The sequence below is a fragment of the Rhea pennata genome, chromosome 2, assembly GCF_028389875.1.
Source record: "Rhea pennata isolate bPtePen1 chromosome 2, bPtePen1.pri, whole genome shotgun sequence".
Lineage (NCBI taxonomy): Eukaryota > Metazoa > Chordata > Aves > Rheiformes > Rheidae > Rhea > Rhea pennata.
In genome coordinates this window covers 23,653,890-23,674,408 of record NC_084664.1, presented here as the reverse complement: position 1 = coordinate 23,674,408, position 20,519 = coordinate 23,653,890, and the positions used below count along the sequence as shown (strand labels likewise).

The 20,519-nt window shown below is 37.0% G+C and overlaps 1 protein-coding gene across 1 annotated transcript in view; it reads right to left on the bottom strand.

Annotated features, from left to right (window-relative positions):
• Positions 1-20,519, bottom strand: part of ITGA8 (integrin subunit alpha 8) — a 108,663-nt gene that overhangs the window by 28,724 nt on the left and 59,420 nt on the right. The window contains exons 21-25 of the mRNA XM_062567608.1: positions 18,885-18,977; positions 13,826-13,905; positions 10,612-10,692; positions 5,800-5,905; positions 3,764-3,922 (exon numbers count right to left, since the gene is read on the bottom strand). Of these exons, the coding sequence (XP_062423592.1) occupies positions 3,764-3,922; positions 5,800-5,905; positions 10,612-10,692; positions 13,826-13,905; positions 18,885-18,977 (519 nt within the window). The remainder of the gene's footprint in view (positions 1-3,763; positions 3,923-5,799; positions 5,906-10,611; positions 10,693-13,825; positions 13,906-18,884; positions 18,978-20,519) is intronic.

Sequence of the window (20,519 nt, the reverse complement as noted above, 5' to 3'; positions counted from 1 at the left end):
AAAAAAATCATAAAAAATACTAGGTCAAACCAAAAGTCCATCTAATCTCATCAACACTGCCATTAAGCAGATGTGTAAGGAAGTAAGAACAGGACAAGCATCTCCTAATAACTTTCAGCTTCCAAATATTTTCAGCTCAGGGACTTCCTGATCTAGATGAATTTTTTATTCATTTATTAGCTTGCATTGAATTTCTCTTTGGTGAATTTGTCCAGTTTCCTCTTAAAGTCTTTTAACGCTGACTGCTTCCTTTGGCAGCAAGTTCCAGACATCTAATACCTACTATATGAAACACCACTTCTTTTTGCTTGTTTTGAATCTGGCTCTATAAGCTTGATTTGATGCTCTAGTTCACGTGTAGTGAACGTGCTGCACTCTGGCGCAGAGAGGCATCAGTCCCTACTGAGGCTATCCCTGATATAGAGATATCTTAGAGGATATATCCTCTAAGAGGAGCCAGGCATATAATGTCCTTAGCTGGCTTTGGAAATCTCAGCCAGACATCCTGCTGCTTAGACAAAAATCTGAAGGAAGTTGCCTCTGTATCCTGCTCCCATCTGAAGCAATAGATAACATGTTATATTTGACACCTAATTTGTATATTCATGCTGTTCAGTGCTTTGAAAAGCTAAAATAGGAAAGGATGTTTAAATTCTTGCAATAATGACTGAGCATCTAAAGTCATGTTCTGCTAAGACAGATGGACCATTATTTCATTATTACAGGCAGATTTCACATAAGCCTCATTAGAATTTAGTCTTGTTTTTTTAACAGATGTAATCATTATCAAAATGCAGTAGGAGAGGAAGAGTGAACTCAGAAGGCTAAAAAATCATCACAAAATATATTGCCCGAATGTATTAAGAATGTATCTTTTCCACCTACCTCTTCCCTTCTGACAATAATGCTCCTGTCTCAGCTAAAGTTAAATATAAAATAGAATGCAGTGGCTAGGGAGAGAGGGATGCTGAACTCCTTTTCATGTACTTGCAACGTGATCTGGCCGGTGGCTGAGATGCTAGGCTTGCAAATACAAATGTAGCAGTGCAGCTTCTTGCTCCTCACCACTTTTGAAAAATAAATGGAAATGGGGTAGAAAAAACAATAAAAAATTACCTAATTTAAAACTTGCTGTTTTGGGTTAAAAATAGAAATGTTTTCTATTTTCAGTTCCTTATCACTCATTTCCTCAGTGGAAACTAAATGAAAGGACTGAATCCTCATCCCTCTTGGCTTCCTGGGTGAAAGACAAAAATTTAGCCATAATGAGTATGCTATAATCCAGTTTTTCTATATTCTTTCAAGTCCATACTATAGTACAAGTTTAAGATAAAGCCTTGTGCTGTAGCTCCTGCAGTCATGAGAAATCCCCTTTGCTAGCAGGATGTCTCTATGTTTATCCACTACACTAAATTTTGCATATCCCTCCTGGTATGCAAAAGATATATAGTAGTTTTAGCATTTGGAACACAGCTTTCCCCACAAGATGTTTAACAGACTACTGGTTAAACTCAAGAAGCATTGGTTACTCCAGAAGTGTCTGGAATCAGTTATATTTAATAGATTGGATACCTTGTTTTTGATGGGATAATATGTAGAGCTGTGTTTTGCTAAATCTTCTGACTTTGAGCCAAACCCAGCTTTTCTGGGGGATCTGCCATCACAAACACAGATCTCAGAACAGCTTTTAGACAATGGTGTATCAATACTTCACCAGAGAGGCTGCTGCTAGGCTTCTCCTTGTTTATGTTTCCTCCAAACTCAAGAGATCTGTAGCTCTGCTATAAAAGAAGAAACATGCCCATGGAAGGGAAAACAACATGGACAGTAAACAGTATGTAGAAGTGACACTTTTGAAAACCATTGAGGGGAATCAGTGCCTTTTTTTTTTTTTGGTGGTGTGATTAAAATAATTACAGAATCCCTTCCAAGTAGAAAAGCAAAATAACCTGTCATGTTGCTGACAAATAACTCTTATGAGTTAATATTGATTAAGCCATGAAATAATTGTAGACTATATGAATCCTTTTATTAGGTGGCAGTTCATGAAAACCTATTTTTTGAGTACATTCCATCCAGAATTCTCTCTGGTAGTTTCACTTTACAGGCTATTTAAGGCATATGCATTGAAAATTAAAATCATGAGCTCTTTAAGACAACTAAAAAAATACAAGCTTATAAACTCACTTCTGAACTGACTCCACTTTTACAGAGTATATTTTCTCACATGGTACTGAACTTAAACATACTATAAAATATATAGTATGATATTAAAAATATATAACTTATCATGTACATTGTGCAAGGAAACCCCCTTGGCAACAATACATTCTGGGTACCAACTGGCTGCGAAGCCCTCTGCAGAATAGCACCTGAGTTAAGCTGCAGAAGAGCCAGCAGCAAGCACCGGCAGCAGCAAGGGCCAACAGTGTCCAGGGCTCACATCGAGGGAAGTGACTCTACAACTCAGCTCAGCACTTGTTCGGTCATGTCTAGAACATGGTGCCCATTTTGGGGACGTCAGCAGGAGAAAGGCACTGATAAATCAGTGAGCTGGTCAAGGCTGGAGCACTTACCCTGTCAGGAGAGGCTGAGGGGCTGGGGCTTGTGGGGGACTAAAGTCCCCCAGTACCTATGGGGAGGTTAACAAGAAAATGTAGTCAGGCTTCTCACAGAGGCGTATGGTGGGAGGATGAGAGGCAACAGGTATGAATCGAAACAAGAGAGGTTCCAACTGCCTAGAAGGTCAAACTTTTTACTTGAGGCATGTGAAGGCACAGGTTGCCCAGAGAAGCTGTGCAGTCCCTGTCCGTTGAGGTTTCAAGGTCAGACTAGATAAAGCCCTGAACAACCTGGTCTGACCTCACAGTTGACCCTACTTAAGCAGGAGGTTGGACTAGAGACCTCCTGAGGTCTCTTTCAAACTGAATTATCCTAAATAAATCCTAAATTTACCTAAAAAGACCATACAAACCACCATACAAACTAGCTATAAAGGTATCACCATACAAACTAGCTATAAATTATTTGTATTAGAATAAAAAAAACTAAAATTGTGTTACATCCCTTAAAGATGCATGATGCCACAACGCCTTGCATTCTGGCTATCTATTAACTCTGAGAACGTCATGTAGTTCATTGATACAGTACTAAAGTGCTATACAGGATTTTCCCTATTGCTAATAGATCTGGATGTAAGATTTTTGGTAAACAAATCAGCACTATGTTGTATCAGGCTAAACTGGAGAGCTGTGGTACACTGAACATTGGCAACATGCCAATGTGCATCCCTTGGCATAACAATGGCAAATGCCACCTTTGGAGTTCACCTTCTGAGCAAGGGTATGCAGGTGACTTTCCAAATGAATGTACTGCATTGGACACAAGAATTTTAAGGGTCCCATGAGAACCGTAAAATTTTGTGTCACCTAGTGAAAGCCCTGTTAAAAATGACTTCAAAAAATAAAACAGCAACCCCCCCCCCGCAAATTCTCTTTTAAAAATTATCCTGTATTTAATTTTGCAATACTGCATCAAAAAACAAGTTTCTTCTCATAAGAGCATAGAAGCTGAACACATACCACACAACACAACTATCAATACTGGATACGTTTTAGACTCTATATAACTTGTTTCTTACCAGGAAAATCATCTGAGGATCATTGTGAACAATTTTCTAAAAGCTCCAACTCACTGTGAAGTGGTAGGCAGAAAAAATCAAGTAAAGTACTGGGAGGGATGGAAATGACCAGTAATGACTTACCTTTATTTGCATAGTATTAATGGGAGAGCTTGTTTGACAGTGCAATGGTCCATGTGTCTGAATATGAAGAATGTAAAGAAGAAATTCTTCTCTGCTGGACACAGGCCAGCCGACTTCGAGAACTGTACTGTTGATAGCACTTGGTCCTATATTGTGCAGCTGTCAAACAAATATCATCAGTGTACAGCTTCCCAAGGCAGCAAATAATGACAAAAACCCTAGCCATCATCACTTAGACATTTTCAAATTCTTACTGTCCACAGCCCTAAAGTGTTTTGGGAAAGAGATACAAATTATTATTCCCACTTTACTGATGGATAAACCTGTGACAGGATCTTCCTTACTATTCAGAAAGTCAGTAGCGCATCTGGCCAACGTGTTTTGTTTGAGTCTATATTTAAGAAACTCATAATCTTTCTCATTTTTTTTCTGCATATGAAAGATCTGAAATTACCTAGAAACAAAAATAACAAATCCCAACCCCTAAACCAAAGCCCACCAGCAAAACACACTATATAAATATGTACAACAATCCTTAACAGAAAATACTGGAAAATAGTAACTGAAATTTTAGGACAGAAAAGAAGTGCATTTCAGACTGCAGCAACAGAAAGTTTTTAGCAGACTCGTCAACTAGTTTTTGTGGTTAACAACTCTATTTTCAAACCTTCTCAGTTCAAGTTTCCTGAAAAGAAAAAAAGAAAGTAGTATTCCTAGCGTAACCTCCTAGGAGATCCTTTTTTTTTCCCCTGGGAAAACGAGTAAAAATAGAAATAATAGAAATAATAATAAAAAAGGGCTATTAGAATAGTTTTCTTATATCAGTTTACAACTTGGAAAATATCTGTTGACTGCATATGGATATGTGTTGACTTTGGATATGTACTAACAGTGGGTATGAGAGCTAAAGAAGCAGAATGTCACAGCAGAAAAGGAACAGTGTTGACACCTTTACTCAAAGTTTCTAGAGATGCAAAAGAGCCTCCTTTTTTAACTGTATAGAATTTTTGTGATTCATGGGCTTTATTTAGAACCAAATAAAATCCACTTTCAATCTTACATCTTCTTCAGTGAAAGGTTTTGGGGTGCATGGCTTACTTTTTTTATGCATTACTGCTATCAATAAATGACTAAAAAGGCTTCTTTAATCATTGTAACTATTCCAGTATGCTTTAAATCACATATATTGCTCTACCAACAGTACAAATGGGTGAGATAGGAAGACTTGTTATAGATTTTGCAACATAGAGAAATATATTTAGATGTGGAATTTACAAATAATATTTTTTATTTTATAGTCTGATTCATTGTAGTTCAGTATTAGTTTTGTAAAATTTTAAGCTTTTACTATTGATTAAGTTCAGTAGTATATATTTCCTTGAGTGCTGGTTTGTGAATTATAACAGTATGTGAAGCACTTTCACTCTCTTGAATAAAGGTCATCCATTGAATTCCAAAGATTGTCTGTATTCCATACAGTTCACTCAAAGCACTTGTTTCTAACCTGATCTCCTTTCCTTTTTTCATTTGTGAATGATCAATAGAAAAAACAACAACACAGGACACAAATATGTATCCTTCAAAAGAGTTAAAGTTATTTTCAGCAGAATATTTTCAGTAGAATATTTTCTGGGCAATGAGATAATGTTACATTTATGACTCTACATTATTTCAGTTGGCTAAATATATTTTTTCCTGTTCATAACACTCACAGTTTTTAATGAAAATTCAGTGAACTCGCTGAATTGTTTGATGTGGACTCTAATGAGCTTCTATGCACTATTTCTAATTCTTTCAAACATCCAAATGTCAAAGATAGACTCCTCTCATAAACTGGTGTCTCTGCCACTAACATGAATAGTTACATGAAAAGTATTGCAGCTGTGAATTCCCAGATTAAATCTGAACTATGTGCTAAAGTCAGAATATTTACATATTCTGGACTTTATCTAGTTGCAATTCAGACAATGACCCAAGTTCATCAGGATTTCAAGACGAACAGCATCAAGTCTTATGGAAACTTATATAATTTTTACCTCATAGATGTGTTCTACTAAAGGACCAATTTCTTCTTCTTTTGTAGGTTCATCTTTGGGTTCCCAGTTCTGAAGTGGCAAAACAATTTGTGGAGGGTGAGACACACTGTAATATATAAGAAGAATTAAAACGGTAACTGTTGCCAGTTATCAGCTCTATTACCTTTAGGCAAAATTAAGATCACAATAGAAAGTGGAACTCTTAAGCACATTTCATTGGAAAAAATACTTCATTTAAGGCAGCTCCATTGGAATTAAGTGAGGTGAACAATATGATGGTTCCACAAAGTCCTTCTGAATCCTTATAGACCATCGAGGGACAGCATTTTATCCATAGAACTAGGGTAACAGTAGGTAAATAAACGTATTTTCTCACTCTCATTCAGACCCCATAGGTGTTTAATGTTGTGCATCTTTATACCCTGCAATACAGTTTTTAGTAACAGAGATATTTATTTAAATGCTCTTAGTGTAAATTCCTCAAAACTTCTGTTATGAATCATTAAAAAAACTGACAAAGCAGTCATTTACCTCATTTTACAGATGAGAAACCGAGGTACAGTTGGGGCAAATTATATTCATACAGTCACAACAGATGCACCAAGAGACTAAATTCAAGGCTAGAGCCTGAAATACTGCAGGGTGCCTCCCCATCTGCTCTGCAAACGAAGTGGCACTCAGGGTGATTGCCTGAAAACAGTGTTGCAACATTCAAAATCTAAATCAAATTTAATTGAAAAGTCAATGACTTAGACTTTGACATCTGTCTGCTATTCTGCTACGTTAGCATTTTTTCTCTTCTTGAGAAAAGAAAGGTCAAGAAAGCACCAAGCAGCCTTCTTCTAACATTTCTATCTGAATCACAAGCATTATGTTCTTTAAAACTTGGAGGCCCCCTGAATGGGTCTCGTTCGGGTATTAATTTTAACCTTGTTTAGCTGTTGAGATCTTTGGAAATCAGATCCCAAGAATCTCTTCTGGCATCACAGGTGAGTTCTGGCTCAGTTATCTGTCATCTGTTTGTACTAGAGGTAGCTCTTGGTATTAACCCAGTAAGTATTACCCCTTCTTTACAAGGGTCAGCTCTCACTCAGTTCTGCTGGTTTCCAGATTCTTTAGTGTACAGTAAAGGCACACAATTTCAATAATTGTTCTGCCAAAGCTGGAAGTTTGCTGTCAGAACAAATTTAAAACAAATTAAAATTGCTAATGATTTTTTTGCAGAATATAATGTTTGACAAAAAGTAGAAGATAATAGTGATGGGCCTCTATCCACTGATGTTAATTCTCTTTCCATTGAATCTAAACACATAATACACCACTCCAAGTGCAGTCTGCCCACCGACAGCAGATGAGACTGGGTGTTTTTGTTGCAAATGCTGTCATTTTCAAAATATTTTTTGAAAAAAAAAGAGTTCTTGTATCCAGCTGTAATGTCATGTAAATGAATGAAATGTTTGAGAAAAACTTGTCCACAGAATACAGCTTCTCAAAGTAACATAGGATTCTGGAGGAGAATGACTTAATATCATCTGGCTGAAAGTACAAACCTTCATGAAATGTAAGACGTCCTGGGGTATCCAGCTAACTTAAAATACTTCCCCAGTATTCAAAAGGCCAGCAGTTCCTACTAACAAGTATGCCAGAAGACAAATTTACAAGCTAAAACAAATAATAAAGAAAATGAAATATATTCATAAAAAGGTCATTTTAAACGAGCTACTTTGTCTAACTTGTTGTATTTCACAAATGGTCTTGCTTGCAAGAAGTATTTTGATTATAAATCATCTTTGGAGAATATGAACTTTCCTGTGTTGTTAGAAAAGCCAGACATAGGGATCCATAAGCTAACATAAAAATATTGCAAGACACAAAGCGTACATAAACAAAAAGAAGCAGGCAAAGTTTTTTTTTTTTTTTTTTGTATGTTTTCTATTATATTCCCTGTGCAGTGTTTTTCTCATCTACAGAATTACAAAGTTAAATGTAGGAATTTAATTAAAATGATCATAAAGTTTATAAGAATATGCACATTTATTTTGGTAGAATTTATGGAGTTATTTTGAGGACTTTGATATTGATGTGAAAGAATTAGAATGAGATCAAAAGAAATACTTTCAGGTTTGGTTACTTTATTTTGTATTTTTAACATTTGATTTAACATTTATTAGCTGAGATTTTTCCTAGATTTTTAGATAGTCAGTGAAACAAGAGTGCTGAAAAATAAAATAAAGGAGTAAGTTCTACAAAAAAATATTCATGGGATATACAATAAGTATTCTGCCTGCTTCAAGACCTCCCGACACAAATTACTTTGTTCCTAAATCCCTTACTTCTCCAGTGCTCATTCAGTAGTGGAAATGACAACTGCAACTATAAAACACTAAAACTTCTTATAGACAAAAAAAGGTAATCTCAAAAGTTAGCAGAACAATTCCAATTACATAAACTATCTCATATTTTGTTTCCTTTCTCAGAGAGGCGGCATTTGCATGCACTCACTGTATATGTATATATGTATGTGTGCATCCACATGTGCTTAGCTTTTCTCAGTAAAATGTATAATGATTCCAATTCCACTTCATCATTAAGCCCAACATTATGCACAGAATAGGGAAATCAATGCAGGATGTTTCCCTGCCCAGATGTGGATACAGTCTCTCTTTTATTTTTCTTTAGGAAATACTGAGTAAATAGTTCCCTTGGAGCTGGGTATGTTTCAGCATATCTGAAGTAATTAGCAGGATCAAAAAGCATTTGGGAATTTTCCTTCGTACATGCATGCTATAGTGTATATGAAAACCAAAGGACTTAATAGGAGAGGAACTGGAAGTCATTCAATCAAATAATTTCTCTGTATGTAATTGTCTGTTTTTTAGCACTACAGACAGAAATTCAACCCCCCTGTTCTTTCTTGTGGGCATGCTCTCGTTAACAATTTAGGTGGTTTTTGCAATTTCCTGTGCCTATTTATTACAGAGCTTTCAACTGAAAAGAACATATGATGGCATAAAAAGAACATGATGGTAAAGAGGCCAGAGAGTTTTTAAGATTCTTCTATGAAAGGGATGAGCAACCTCAATGAAAAAATCAGAATCTGCAACCCAGAAAGCAGCCCTTACTGAAAAATCTCATGTGTCCATAACCATTTAACTTGTGCACTGAAACTCTAGCCATTCCCTAACGTGGGTGCCCATCCATGGTAACACTTGGCAGTTGTTCTCTCTCAACATTTTCTCTCACATCTGCAGCCCACCAACTAACCCCTTTGATTCTCATTTTCTCAGCCTCTACTTCTATTTCTGTTATCTTCCCCCTCATTTTGTATTTTTCACCTTGTTAGTATGACACTTTCTCCCTTGCTCATTTCCTGTGACCACAACTAACAACTAGAAAATGAAACCTTAATCTAATTTCTGGTCTTGTCAAATAGGTTGCCTTTCTATAGCTCTTTTTCAGAAATGTGAACTCAGAAATTCAGAAAATTAACCTATGCCTACACATTCTGTTGTGTGCCTGTCCTCTGCTTTCCATTTATCCCCAACCTTATTCCTAGCCTTCTTAATCTGGAAAGTACTAATAAACTGTGATGAAAAATACTTCAGAAAAATCCCCACTACTCTTAGGTGAATATTAGACCAGAAAATATATCCAGACCATATCCAGACCAAATATATAAACCAAAAAATGGTATCTGTGATCCGAAAAATTGTTGAATTATTTTCCAGCATAGGTAATCAAGGTATTGTCTTATAAGTAATTATAACAAATGTATTTTTATAAATCCATAAAAGCATAAATAAATGCATTCTTATTTGCATACCTCTAAGTTAAGGAGGCAGGTGGACCCTAGAGGTCCATCATATGGGAGACCTCAACCCTTCCCGCATCGGCCAGGCCTCACAGCTTGACTACAGGAGTGAAGCTGGGGCATGTCCCTCCTGCTCCCCCCCCTGCAGTAGTGAGCATGGGTGAGGTCCACGGCTGCAGTTTCAGAAGGGAAGATGGAGGAAATCTGAGATCACAGAAAAAAGCATTTGGGACAATTACTTGCTTTGAAAGAACATCCTGCCGACTCTCTCCAGGATGCCAGGATAGAAGTCTAGTTCAAAGACTTTACAGGGCTTTCTGAGATTCTTATCGACTAATTGCATTTTATAGTTACCTAAACCAAACTGTATGTGAGAATACAGAAAGCAACAACAATAACTCTCAATCAAAATGAGTGCTCATTTATTTTGATATGTCCAGTGGACAGACATCTGCTTCTGACAGAAATGTAAGAACTCTACAGTATTAGCTGATTGTACTCCAGTCGTAATCATAGGTCATTCCTAATTCATCCTCTCTCCCAAGATCTCCCTCTGCTCCCTATTAGCATTTGCCTTGCCATAAAACACATGTTTCATCATTACAGCAATAAAACCCTCAGATTCTGCTTTGGTGTTCAGAATTAGGGGCATAGATGGCTTCACAAGCAGACCCACACATTCACACTGCATTAGCAGCATCCATGGACACAATCTGAATGCCCAGATAAAACACTCGCTCCAATTGTTGTTTTTACAGTGTAGGATTCTAGTGCTGCATTTGCACAGACATTCGTAAGTGTAATGGAGTCCATGTGGGCAGTCCTGCTCTACATGATTGGATAGGTACTCAGGTACCAGCATCCTGCAAGGCTTGCAGGGGTGAGACTCTCTTAGAGTCTTAGGTATACTTGGTGGATAAGGCCCTCGAGATTATAATACGTAGAAAACTTCACTACAAAAAAATAGTTACTGTTAGGAATCGAAATGGTGGAGTACTTACCCTCTGACCTGTACTTGAGCCACAGCACTGATGTTGATATGGAGGTTAACTAAATTGCTGGTGGGATTAATCTTGTTAGAACTGGAAGAGATGTGCACATGGGTTAAAAACAGTTATTGGGTAGAATTCTACACTGTTATAGATACAGCACTGAGAACACATGTGTCTGAAATTAGGAAGCGGTGCTATTGGACATTGTAGAACATGGGGCTTGTTGTTGCAACTGTTCAGTCTTTAAGACATTGGTATTTAAGTTTGATATTATTTGAGCTCATCACATGATCACATCAAACTTCCACTAAAGAATCCAATGCCTGGATATGATGATATAAATTTATTTAGCTTAGCATATCATGGAAATTCCCTTGTTCAGTTTAGCTGTATCTGATTATCTGAATTGAATCCAAAGTTTTTTCACGTATTAGAAGGTAGTATTAATGAACAAGATTGCTTTTATGACTCTCCAAGCTTCTGACTTCTGCATGACAAAGTCTCTAAAGAAAAATAACTGAAGTAAACTGTTTCTTCCCCCTTCTCTTTTTCTCCCCTCCTCCACCCAGAGTCTTTACACTTTAAATCCCACTTAGCAATGAAATAGATCCCTACTTTTAAAGTCTGGTGTTTTCATTCACTTCATTGTCTTTTCTTACTCCAAATCTTTAGCAGTCAAAGCTTCTTTCACTTCAGCAGGCCTATTTTTCTGACCATAGCCCATTCATGCAAAGAAAGGTTTGTAGCTACAAATTCACAGAGATAGTCAAAATAACTATTCAGAATTTATTTAATTATGGGATTAATGATAGTAAGTTTGGAAGGTTTTTTTCAAGCAAGTCTGGAAGGGCCTCCTTGCCCCATGGAGACTAAATGTCTATTCCTGTCACAGTTTACTGTTATCACATCTGGGTAGCATCAGTCAAATGAAAACATTCAGAGCAAGGCAGCATTCCCAGTGACTGACTCCTGAGGAGTGAAGGGCAATACTGCTTTGATCCAGGCCTTCTGGTTACAGATTGCTAAAATTAGAGGCAGCTCTAATTTGTTTGTAAACTAATGCAGATTCTCCTCAAACATTAGCCAAACTTTTGATGTAACCCTCTACTGCCGTTACTTTGAGCTGCAGTCACTTAAAATTTGCTTTTAAGTACAAAAATGACTATGATGGTAATTTGTCAGAAAAAGCTGCTCTCCAATTTGTATTATGGCCGTACTTTCCATAGAGTTAAAACACAAATTTTGATCGTATATATTTGGTATTCAAATCTTGTCTGTGCATTATGGTATTTTGTAGAGAATCTAATAGTTCAAATAAAAATTTCAGAACATCTCCCTCTCTGAAGAGTCTATGCATGCATAGCAAAATCCACATTAGAAAAGGAATCAGATTTGAAGATACTACATAGCCCCTTGCCTAATTCCTGTAAGTAATGATCCTCAGTTTTGCAAATCAAAATATTGATTTTTCACTTGATGTCTTTGAGTAACTTAAAGGTCTCTCTGTAAAATAACTCAGGCCAAGACACAAATTTCTGCTTCTCTTTCTTTCCATTTTTGGTCATTTCCTCTTTCTGCTCTATTGTTTTGTGTTTCCTTATTTTTTTAAAGATTGTTTTCTCTGTTTGCTACGGAGGTAAAATTACTGCTTGAGAAGCAATGTACAAGGCAGTGTGCTTTTAATGATAAAATACATTCCCTATGCAAGAGTGCTTTTTGGTTTGGAAAAGCACCCCTCTTTTTGGGTGCTTTTCAGCATTTTGATGGCAGTTTGTGAAAAGTGCCCTGCCTTCTTGATAGTCCAATAGATTTTATTCACTTCAATTTATTGAGTCACACTCATGGAGGCAGTATGGGATGTTGCTATCTCTTGCAGTTCATATTTATTTTTCAGTAAAGCCTTGACACTTTTTCCACCAGTGACCTACCCTCAACTTTTCTTAGGAAGAAAGACCTACTCACAAAGCTCTGAACCTCCTCAATCTCACAACAGGTCACAACAGGAAAAAGGTGGTCAGGAGAGCTTCTGATACCCATTTCAACCTTACAACAGTATTGGTTGACCTGACAGTGGATGGTGGTATGGACCGTGGACCTATAACACAGGTTATACAGGCTTAACACCTGCCCAGACACCTCTTTGACTTCTGTGGTGTGCCAAGTGCTGTGTGTGTCTACTGTCCTTCCCTAGTTTATGAGCCTTTCTGCATATCCTCTCCTTCCACAGTTACATTCTGAAAACATGACTTAAACATTTTAAATGTCTCAGTTATTTACTACAGCGAGCAGGATCAAGGCCCTCATTAAAAGCCAGACACGAGCAATTAAGTCTCTGTGTGTGGGGCAAAAACAGCTTCATGAGGAACAGCAGTGTATATTTGATGAGGACAGACGTAGCAGAAGCCCTGTCACCTACTGAAAAGTCTCAGGTTAGTTCTAGCCATTATTCTAACCCAGCCATTCTGCACCTTTTTGTCCCTGGGGAAGAAGTATTGCCCAACATAAAATAGAAGAAGATTCCCCAGCAGTAGTATTTCATCCCTGTAAATGTGGAGGAAACTTATGGAAAAATGACAAAGATTCACCTGAATCAGTTTTCTCTTTATCTTGGTATCTTTAAATAGCTCCTCTATGAAATTTTCACATTTGACTTTCAAGAAACATTTCGAAATATTCAAAAAGCAAAAATCCAGTAATTTCAATTACAAATAAATCAAGAGTAAATCTTTCTAGAAATATAGACAGAAAAACTATTGACAACATTTTTTGAGTTTTTTTTTTTTTAGAAAAAATGGAGAACTGTTGAGTAACTTTAACTGCTCTTTTATTTTCTAAATTACTGTAAAGAAGTGGCATGATTTTTTTCTTCAGAGTATAATGTATTTTTAAATACAGCACTCTTTTACAAAGGGATCATTGTTCTTTAATCCTGAAGTGCAGAACCAAGTGCAAATTTGGCAAATCTGTGGAAGAACCTCAGAACACTGACCAAATCAGTTAACCTGAATTTTAATGAAGTTAAATCCTCAGAATAACCCTAAGCTGATTTAGCTAATTGCTAACAGAGCTACACCCCACAATCCTCCTAAAGAAAGCTACCATAGAAAAGTCCATGAAATATCTTCTGTCATTAAAGAGTAACAGGGAACTTCTTATAAATTAAATTCAGATATTGACAAAAAATCAGTATTCAAATAACCATATTCTTGATAAAACATCTAACCTTTTTATTTGCAGCTCAAAACTGATGTTGAAATTGTCATTTTCAAAATGCTGAACAGAAAATCGGAGGCCTGCAGAGAACTGGGAAAGAAACAAAACAACCAGTTACCAAAAATGGTAGGTCCCTCCCTATTAAGCAAGTAGTATCGTTTAATGTTGCACTTCATAGACTTGTATAGGATATTGTCTTTTTTTAATCACTATTCAACATCGTTCAGTCAGTTTCAGGAGAAAATATCACCTACATATCTCACCAGATGGTAAACTTGATTGGGCAGAGGAAAAATCTAGAGCAAGAGAGAAGCATATGCCTGAGAACAAAATGGTGGCCCTTTTTCATTGCTTTATACTGGCAAACAGAAAGCTCTCTGGCACTGCTCTTTCCTGCCCCCATCCATGCCTGTCTCCAAGGCTTCCTGCTCCTTTGGTTGTCCTAGCCTCCCTGTCTATAACTATGACATAAAAGCTGCATGTTTTAAGTGCTGTGAGACTGATTGATCACCTGTTTTTTTTTAGAAGTTAAATTAGTAGAAGCTTGATGTTTTAATTTGATTTAGTTTGCATTTTTTCACTGCAGTTTCTGAGAGACATAGCTCAGTTAAGAAGACTATGACCTCAAAATTGTAAGTTCAATTTGCAACAGTGTGCAGCTTCTGACCAGTGAAGGTAAAGAGTAAGCCGGTAACCCCCCAAACTAAAAGAGACGAGGTCTTCTACCAGTGTACTTTGTGTTTAAGGAAGAGGGGAAGCAGTCAGGTCTTCAGAGTCTGAGCTTCTCTCCTCTGATAACTTCCACTTGCTTCGCAAGAAGGACGTGGAATAAAGCAGAACAAGGTAATTCAGAAAACAGAATGGAATTCCAGGGCTAGTTAAAGAAGGGATATATAGCAACGTATGGTGGAGTCTCTGTAACTCCCTTGCTGGACACAGATACAGCCTTGGTATGCAAGGGGTAGGGGAAAAGGGGCAGATGTCATCTGTCCTCCACATTAAATTAAAAAATTGCACCCTGATGTTTAAATTAATCCTCTTAATTGCCTGCTTTCAACTGCATGTGTTTTGAATTTGGTGATTTCTGAATTCAGAATTTTATATTGAGACTGACAGCAAAGCATACAGCCTCTAATCTTGCATGACTTCTCACTCCCCACTGTATTGCTTGATGGTAGAAATTCCTGCCAGATAACTTGCACACTGTGCTTTCTTTTTTTAAAAAGACGGTTACATACATATGTAGAAACAATCATCCTGAGAAATTCATCAAATGGCATTAGGAACTGAGGACATTAGGGCTTCAGTTCTGTCGATATTTCAGTATATTACACCTAAAAGGTTCTTTTTTCATTTTAATGTGCTTGTTCGGAAAAAAAAAAGAGTTGTCTGCTTAGCCTGCTTTTCTTGGCATGCTTGGGGTAGTGTCATCAGCAGCACAGCAGGATACAATAATGTACACTCTCTTTTTAGGGACCATGATTCAACATCACTGAAGAAGAAAGATTTTCCTCTGTACTTACACTACTCACAGAGGGGAGTCATATCAGTTGTTTGAGCAATTTTTCATTTTCAAGTCATTGTTAATTTTAAAAAATCTTCACTTAAAAAGATTCAGTAAACCAAAGATACTTTTCATTAGATCTAACAGAGTAGACATGAACTGCATTTTAGATCTGATTAATCTCTTATTTAATACCAAAACACTCCTACTGTAGGAGTCTAATGGGCTGCAGATGATGCTTTTGTGTAGTCATATGACTTTGTTAATATCAAGTAGCCCTTGACATTGTTGCTAATAAAGGGCCAAAGATGCTCATCCGTACTTGCTGAAAACCCACAAGGCCAAAAGATTTGAATTTGCTTCAACCTACAGTGAGTTTGGTCTAGTGATCACTGACTCTTCTTATTTTAGCAAGAGGTTCATCTTATCGTACTAGTTTAATTTTAGTTAAATTTTCCAGGTAAAGCTAGTTTTGTTGAAATTACATTATTTGCCACGTTGGAAACATTTATTTTTGAAACAGGTGACATTTACTACTGATAGTTTCTTAACCTGTTATTATGTTCAACAGCACCTAGGAGTATGCTGGAAGACAGATGGCTAAGTTTTTTTTTTTTTTTTTTTTTTTTTTGCAGTGTCTTACAATGTATATGAAAGATATAGCCTCAGTGGTCCTGAAGAATGAGTTCGGTACATATCAAGAAATATGCAAGATCTTCCAAGCCTTCCAGTCATTTAATTTTATTTCTAGTCATTTCGGAAGTTCATTCAATCCTTGCCCTCCCTTGTTGCCAATAATGAGACTGCAAGAAGGGCAATCTCATTATTGAATTTCTAATACCAGAATTTCTAATCAAACCTACATCTCACTTGCTAAGGTCACTCAACAGACACCATCAGTAACAGTAAGGACTTGGGAAGCTTGTCAGTCTGATCCATTTCAGTGTCAGGAATAAGTACTTTGAGTGTCTTCCCTGTTTGCGTGTGAAATGGTATTACAAAGATCTAGTTTGCATTCTGGGCCATATGGTGTTGTGATTTTCTTTTCCACTTCCTTTCACTTTTCTTTTCTGCAACACATATAATTACTGAAAAGGTTAAGTACTGTTTGTGGGCAATGATTTCATGGTCAAGGATTTTCAAAAAGGCAGGGATCTAGCAATTTTGCTGACAATAATGCATTTTGAAGATGTAAAGTGACAGATAACACTGTAGTCCACTGAAGCAGTAATATCCCATGGGGTACATCACTAAATCCTGACATAAGCCTCATATTCAGAAACTGGTCTTAAAACCTTGAACTCTAGGGATTCAGAGTGCTGAAAAGACATTACTATGACTTGGTACTTAAGAATTTTAGCAATGTTTGATTTTGACTTAACCTTCTCTCTCCAATCCCTCACAACTTCCACAGAGTCTCTGACTGAATATTTTGAGAATAACTGATCTCCTGCCAGAGGAGAATTGTTTTGCAAAATTGGAAATGGATCAGAGCAGCCTTTCATGATTTATGCAATTTGTAGAAAAGACTGGTATTTTGCTGTTGGAAATATGTTTGCCATCATAAATAAGTTTGGACTGAAAAAGCTAAAGTCCTTTCACCTTTACTAAGCTTCCAGGAGAACTGGTTTCAAAGATGAAATTATGCTTTAAGCTTTCACTCACTGTAATCAGATATTTTTGCCATCTGACTTTGTAATGCTCTATCTTCATATGCCTTTATATTCAAACACTGGATTCTTCTGTTATAAACTAGAATATTCTTGAGCGTATTATGAACTCCTTTGTTATATACTGCTACTTCCAAGTCTATCTTCATACCTCTTAGGCATACTTGCCAATCATGCATTTATGGAAGTCCTAGACCTGATTCTGAAGAAAAACAGGATTAGTTATGATATGAGAACTTAACAGGAGACAGGTGAGAACAGTACCACTCTACTGGCCACCTTGTGGCACTCCCCAGGTCCTCGTACTGCTGCCAGTTTGGATCAATGATGAAATGGCGACAGAGCGGAGAGTACTCCTTTGGATTCACAGGGAGGAGCGTGTGGGACTGTAGTCTCATACCTCCATGAGCAGACCTTTCCATTGCCTCTGTTTATGACAACATGCACACCACAAAGCAAATTTGCTCTTAGTTTGACATATGACGCCAGTGCATCTGGTGGTTAGCCTTTCTCTTTTTTTTTCTTCTTTTCCAAACACACGGGGTTTTATGTCCTCCCTACCAACCTCTCCCAATCATTTACAATACTTGTCCACTTTTATCTGTATTTTAACAATTTGCTTCTGGCATGACATCAAGCAATAAATAAGTCACCAAATACCTGAATTTGCTAGTTTTCTGGTAAGAGGAATTATCTGTCTTGATCTGCGGTTTTCCTAGTACCTTGGCCGTTGGCGCCTCCCACTATTCCATTATGAAATTTCACTCTACAGACATGTTTGCAATTACTCTTCCTTCTTAGGAGTTTCATTTAGTAGAACAAAACAAAAAATTTTAACCCACTTTTCTACACTCATTGACTCCCATATCTACCAAGTTTGCCATCTTAGCGCAATGTCTGTCCCAGCAAAGAAGTTTATAATCCCATCTTCAAACTTACAGTCCACTGCAGTTCTATAGTAGCTCCAATATGAAATGTGAACAGCGATGATTTTCAATTAAAAGCTACTGTTTATTGTCCATATATGTTCATGCAATTGACTGTTTATTTTTTATTAGGGCGGCTATTTATGCAGGTTTAAAAGCCTGGGTTAAAAATCCTGTTTCTAGTTAAATATTCATAGCAATATGCCCCTGGGTTTATGAGCAGTACTGGAATTCTTCTGCAGGAAGAGCCTTGGAAGAACAGTCCTGGGTTGAATACTACTGGGGTTTCCCCTGAACTGTTTTGCCAAGAAATAGGGACAAGTAATGACATCTGTGAAATGGCTAGCACTTTATTCTTATCTCTAAATATATGTTTAATCCTTATCTGCAGCCCATCTTCAGTCAGTATTCAGCTCCACTTCTGTCTGCGCTACCAATGTTCCACATAAATGTGCAGAACAATTTACAAATAACTGTTCCAAAAAATTTTAAAATGTTTTTAATAACATGAAGTAAAATTTGACTCCCACCTCATTTTCTCTGATTTACATCATGATTTAAAATTCTAAGGGAATACTGATACATGCAACATGAGAACTGGGCTAAAGAAGCTGTCATTTACTATACATATCTTAAAAAGAAAGAATACTAAAAAGAAGAAATTAAAACACATATTATGGATTGGGATTCCCTCCTCATTATACTAGTGCAAATCCTGCAACATCATTTTCTTTAAAGGAATAGTGAAATAATAAATAGACTGTAACATCATTAATTTTTTTAAATACCAGGTTATTAGTTTTTCAAAAGCATACTGCTGTCTCTTATTACAACAACAATTTCTGGTCCAAGTAAATAATTTGTTTTAGGTACTGCTTATAGAGATACATTCGGCTGATTGTTCTCTATTTGCTCCCCTCTAAAATTCAATTAGATAAAAATCAGCAAAAGCATCTGGTTTTCCCTTACGTTTGCTCCGGCCACCATGGGGTTCCCAAGATCACAAACCACCATTCTAGTTTCATTTTCCATCTTGTAATCACAGCTCAATACACGCAGTGCCTGTAACAAAAGGACACCAACACTAAGGTTAGAGATCACAGGGAAATGTATCCTACTGGGAAAGCGATGCCTTTTGGACTGTGACATTTCTTTTGATTTTAGACACCTGCGCAGTGCACTCTCCAAACATTTAATTAGTTATCATCAGACAGTGGGGGAAAACTGACGCCATGGAAAAACAAATGGGAAAATGTCCTGGTACTTAAACAGCCAGGTTGAAATCTCTCTATTTCTAGTTTTAACACACTGCTTTGTTGTAGTGAATGATTCCTATAGCCACAATGACACAATGAAGTAAAACAGAGTAGGTAAAGCTGGATGAAGAGAACAGGCATCACAGTGATCACAATAACTGTATTATCTGGCATTAGCAGAAGCTTGTTACAGAATAAGCCTAGAATTTTATTTTCTGACCTATGGTAAAGTGCTCAGAACACCAGACACTTCTGTAATCATAAAAACTGTTAGTTGTGTTTAGAATTTTTAGAAGTTAAGGTTTTCATTGTTTACAACAATAATCTTTCAGAGTCCAGTTTGTTCTTAATGTGTTACATAGCTTTTTCCAGTATGCCTCCAGACTGAGGCATAGCATATTAGAGTGGTTTAGTGACTTGTCCACATTCAAAGAGAAGTTTCTGGTAGGGCTGAGAAAAAGATCTAGGTACCAGGCCCAAATCTGAACTAAATCACGTGGCCTTGCTGGACATTTCCCATGCAGTTTTGGTGGGTAACTTTGGGGATACACTCACATAATATCCCTCTAAAGCTCTTAATGTAAAATGTGTTTTGTGGGTTCTTTTTCCTTTCAGCCTTTTAGTCCTTATTGCTAGTTGTGTGATCTGTAAACAAAATACACTGTATTGAGGGAGGAAGAGCTCTAACATAATGGGAGATGCAGTCAGGAGACACAAGATAAATCAACAAGATGTTCTGTTGTTTTTCCCTCTGGTATACTCAATATGAGAAAATACTTGCATAAATGCATGGAAGTAAGCTAGCTTGGTAAAAGCAGCATGCATCTAGAGCAGTTGCTGTAAGGTTCTCCCATCATCTTTCATTTGTGATTCTCACAGATTAATAAATACATGGTCTTTATATGAAAGACCTGTGAAACTTCCAGACCACTGACTACCAATCCATTCCTCAAACTGCCAAAGCCACTGTAGACACGCTGATCTTATCTTTTCCTGAGATTAAAAGAAAAGATAGAGCATGTCCTAAAAGCCTATGTGAAGCACGCTCTCAGTGCAGCCCTCATTTTATAGTGACACTTTAACAAACTGCTATAAGGAAACAAAATTTGTTACACAGCGTGTCCAGGGAATTAACAGCCATTCCCAGCTCCTCTCCAGCAGTGAGTGGGGGATTTTTACACTCTTTTCAGCTGGTTGATTGCGGTGGCAAGCAATTTATGGCAGGAGAAAGGTTGTTAACACAGTTAAAATCCAACTTTTCAGAAAAACTGTTCATTTTAGAGTCGTTTGCGCGTTTATTGTTTTGTTCTTGAGTCTTTTTTTTGAAACTGCTATCTACAAAGTTACA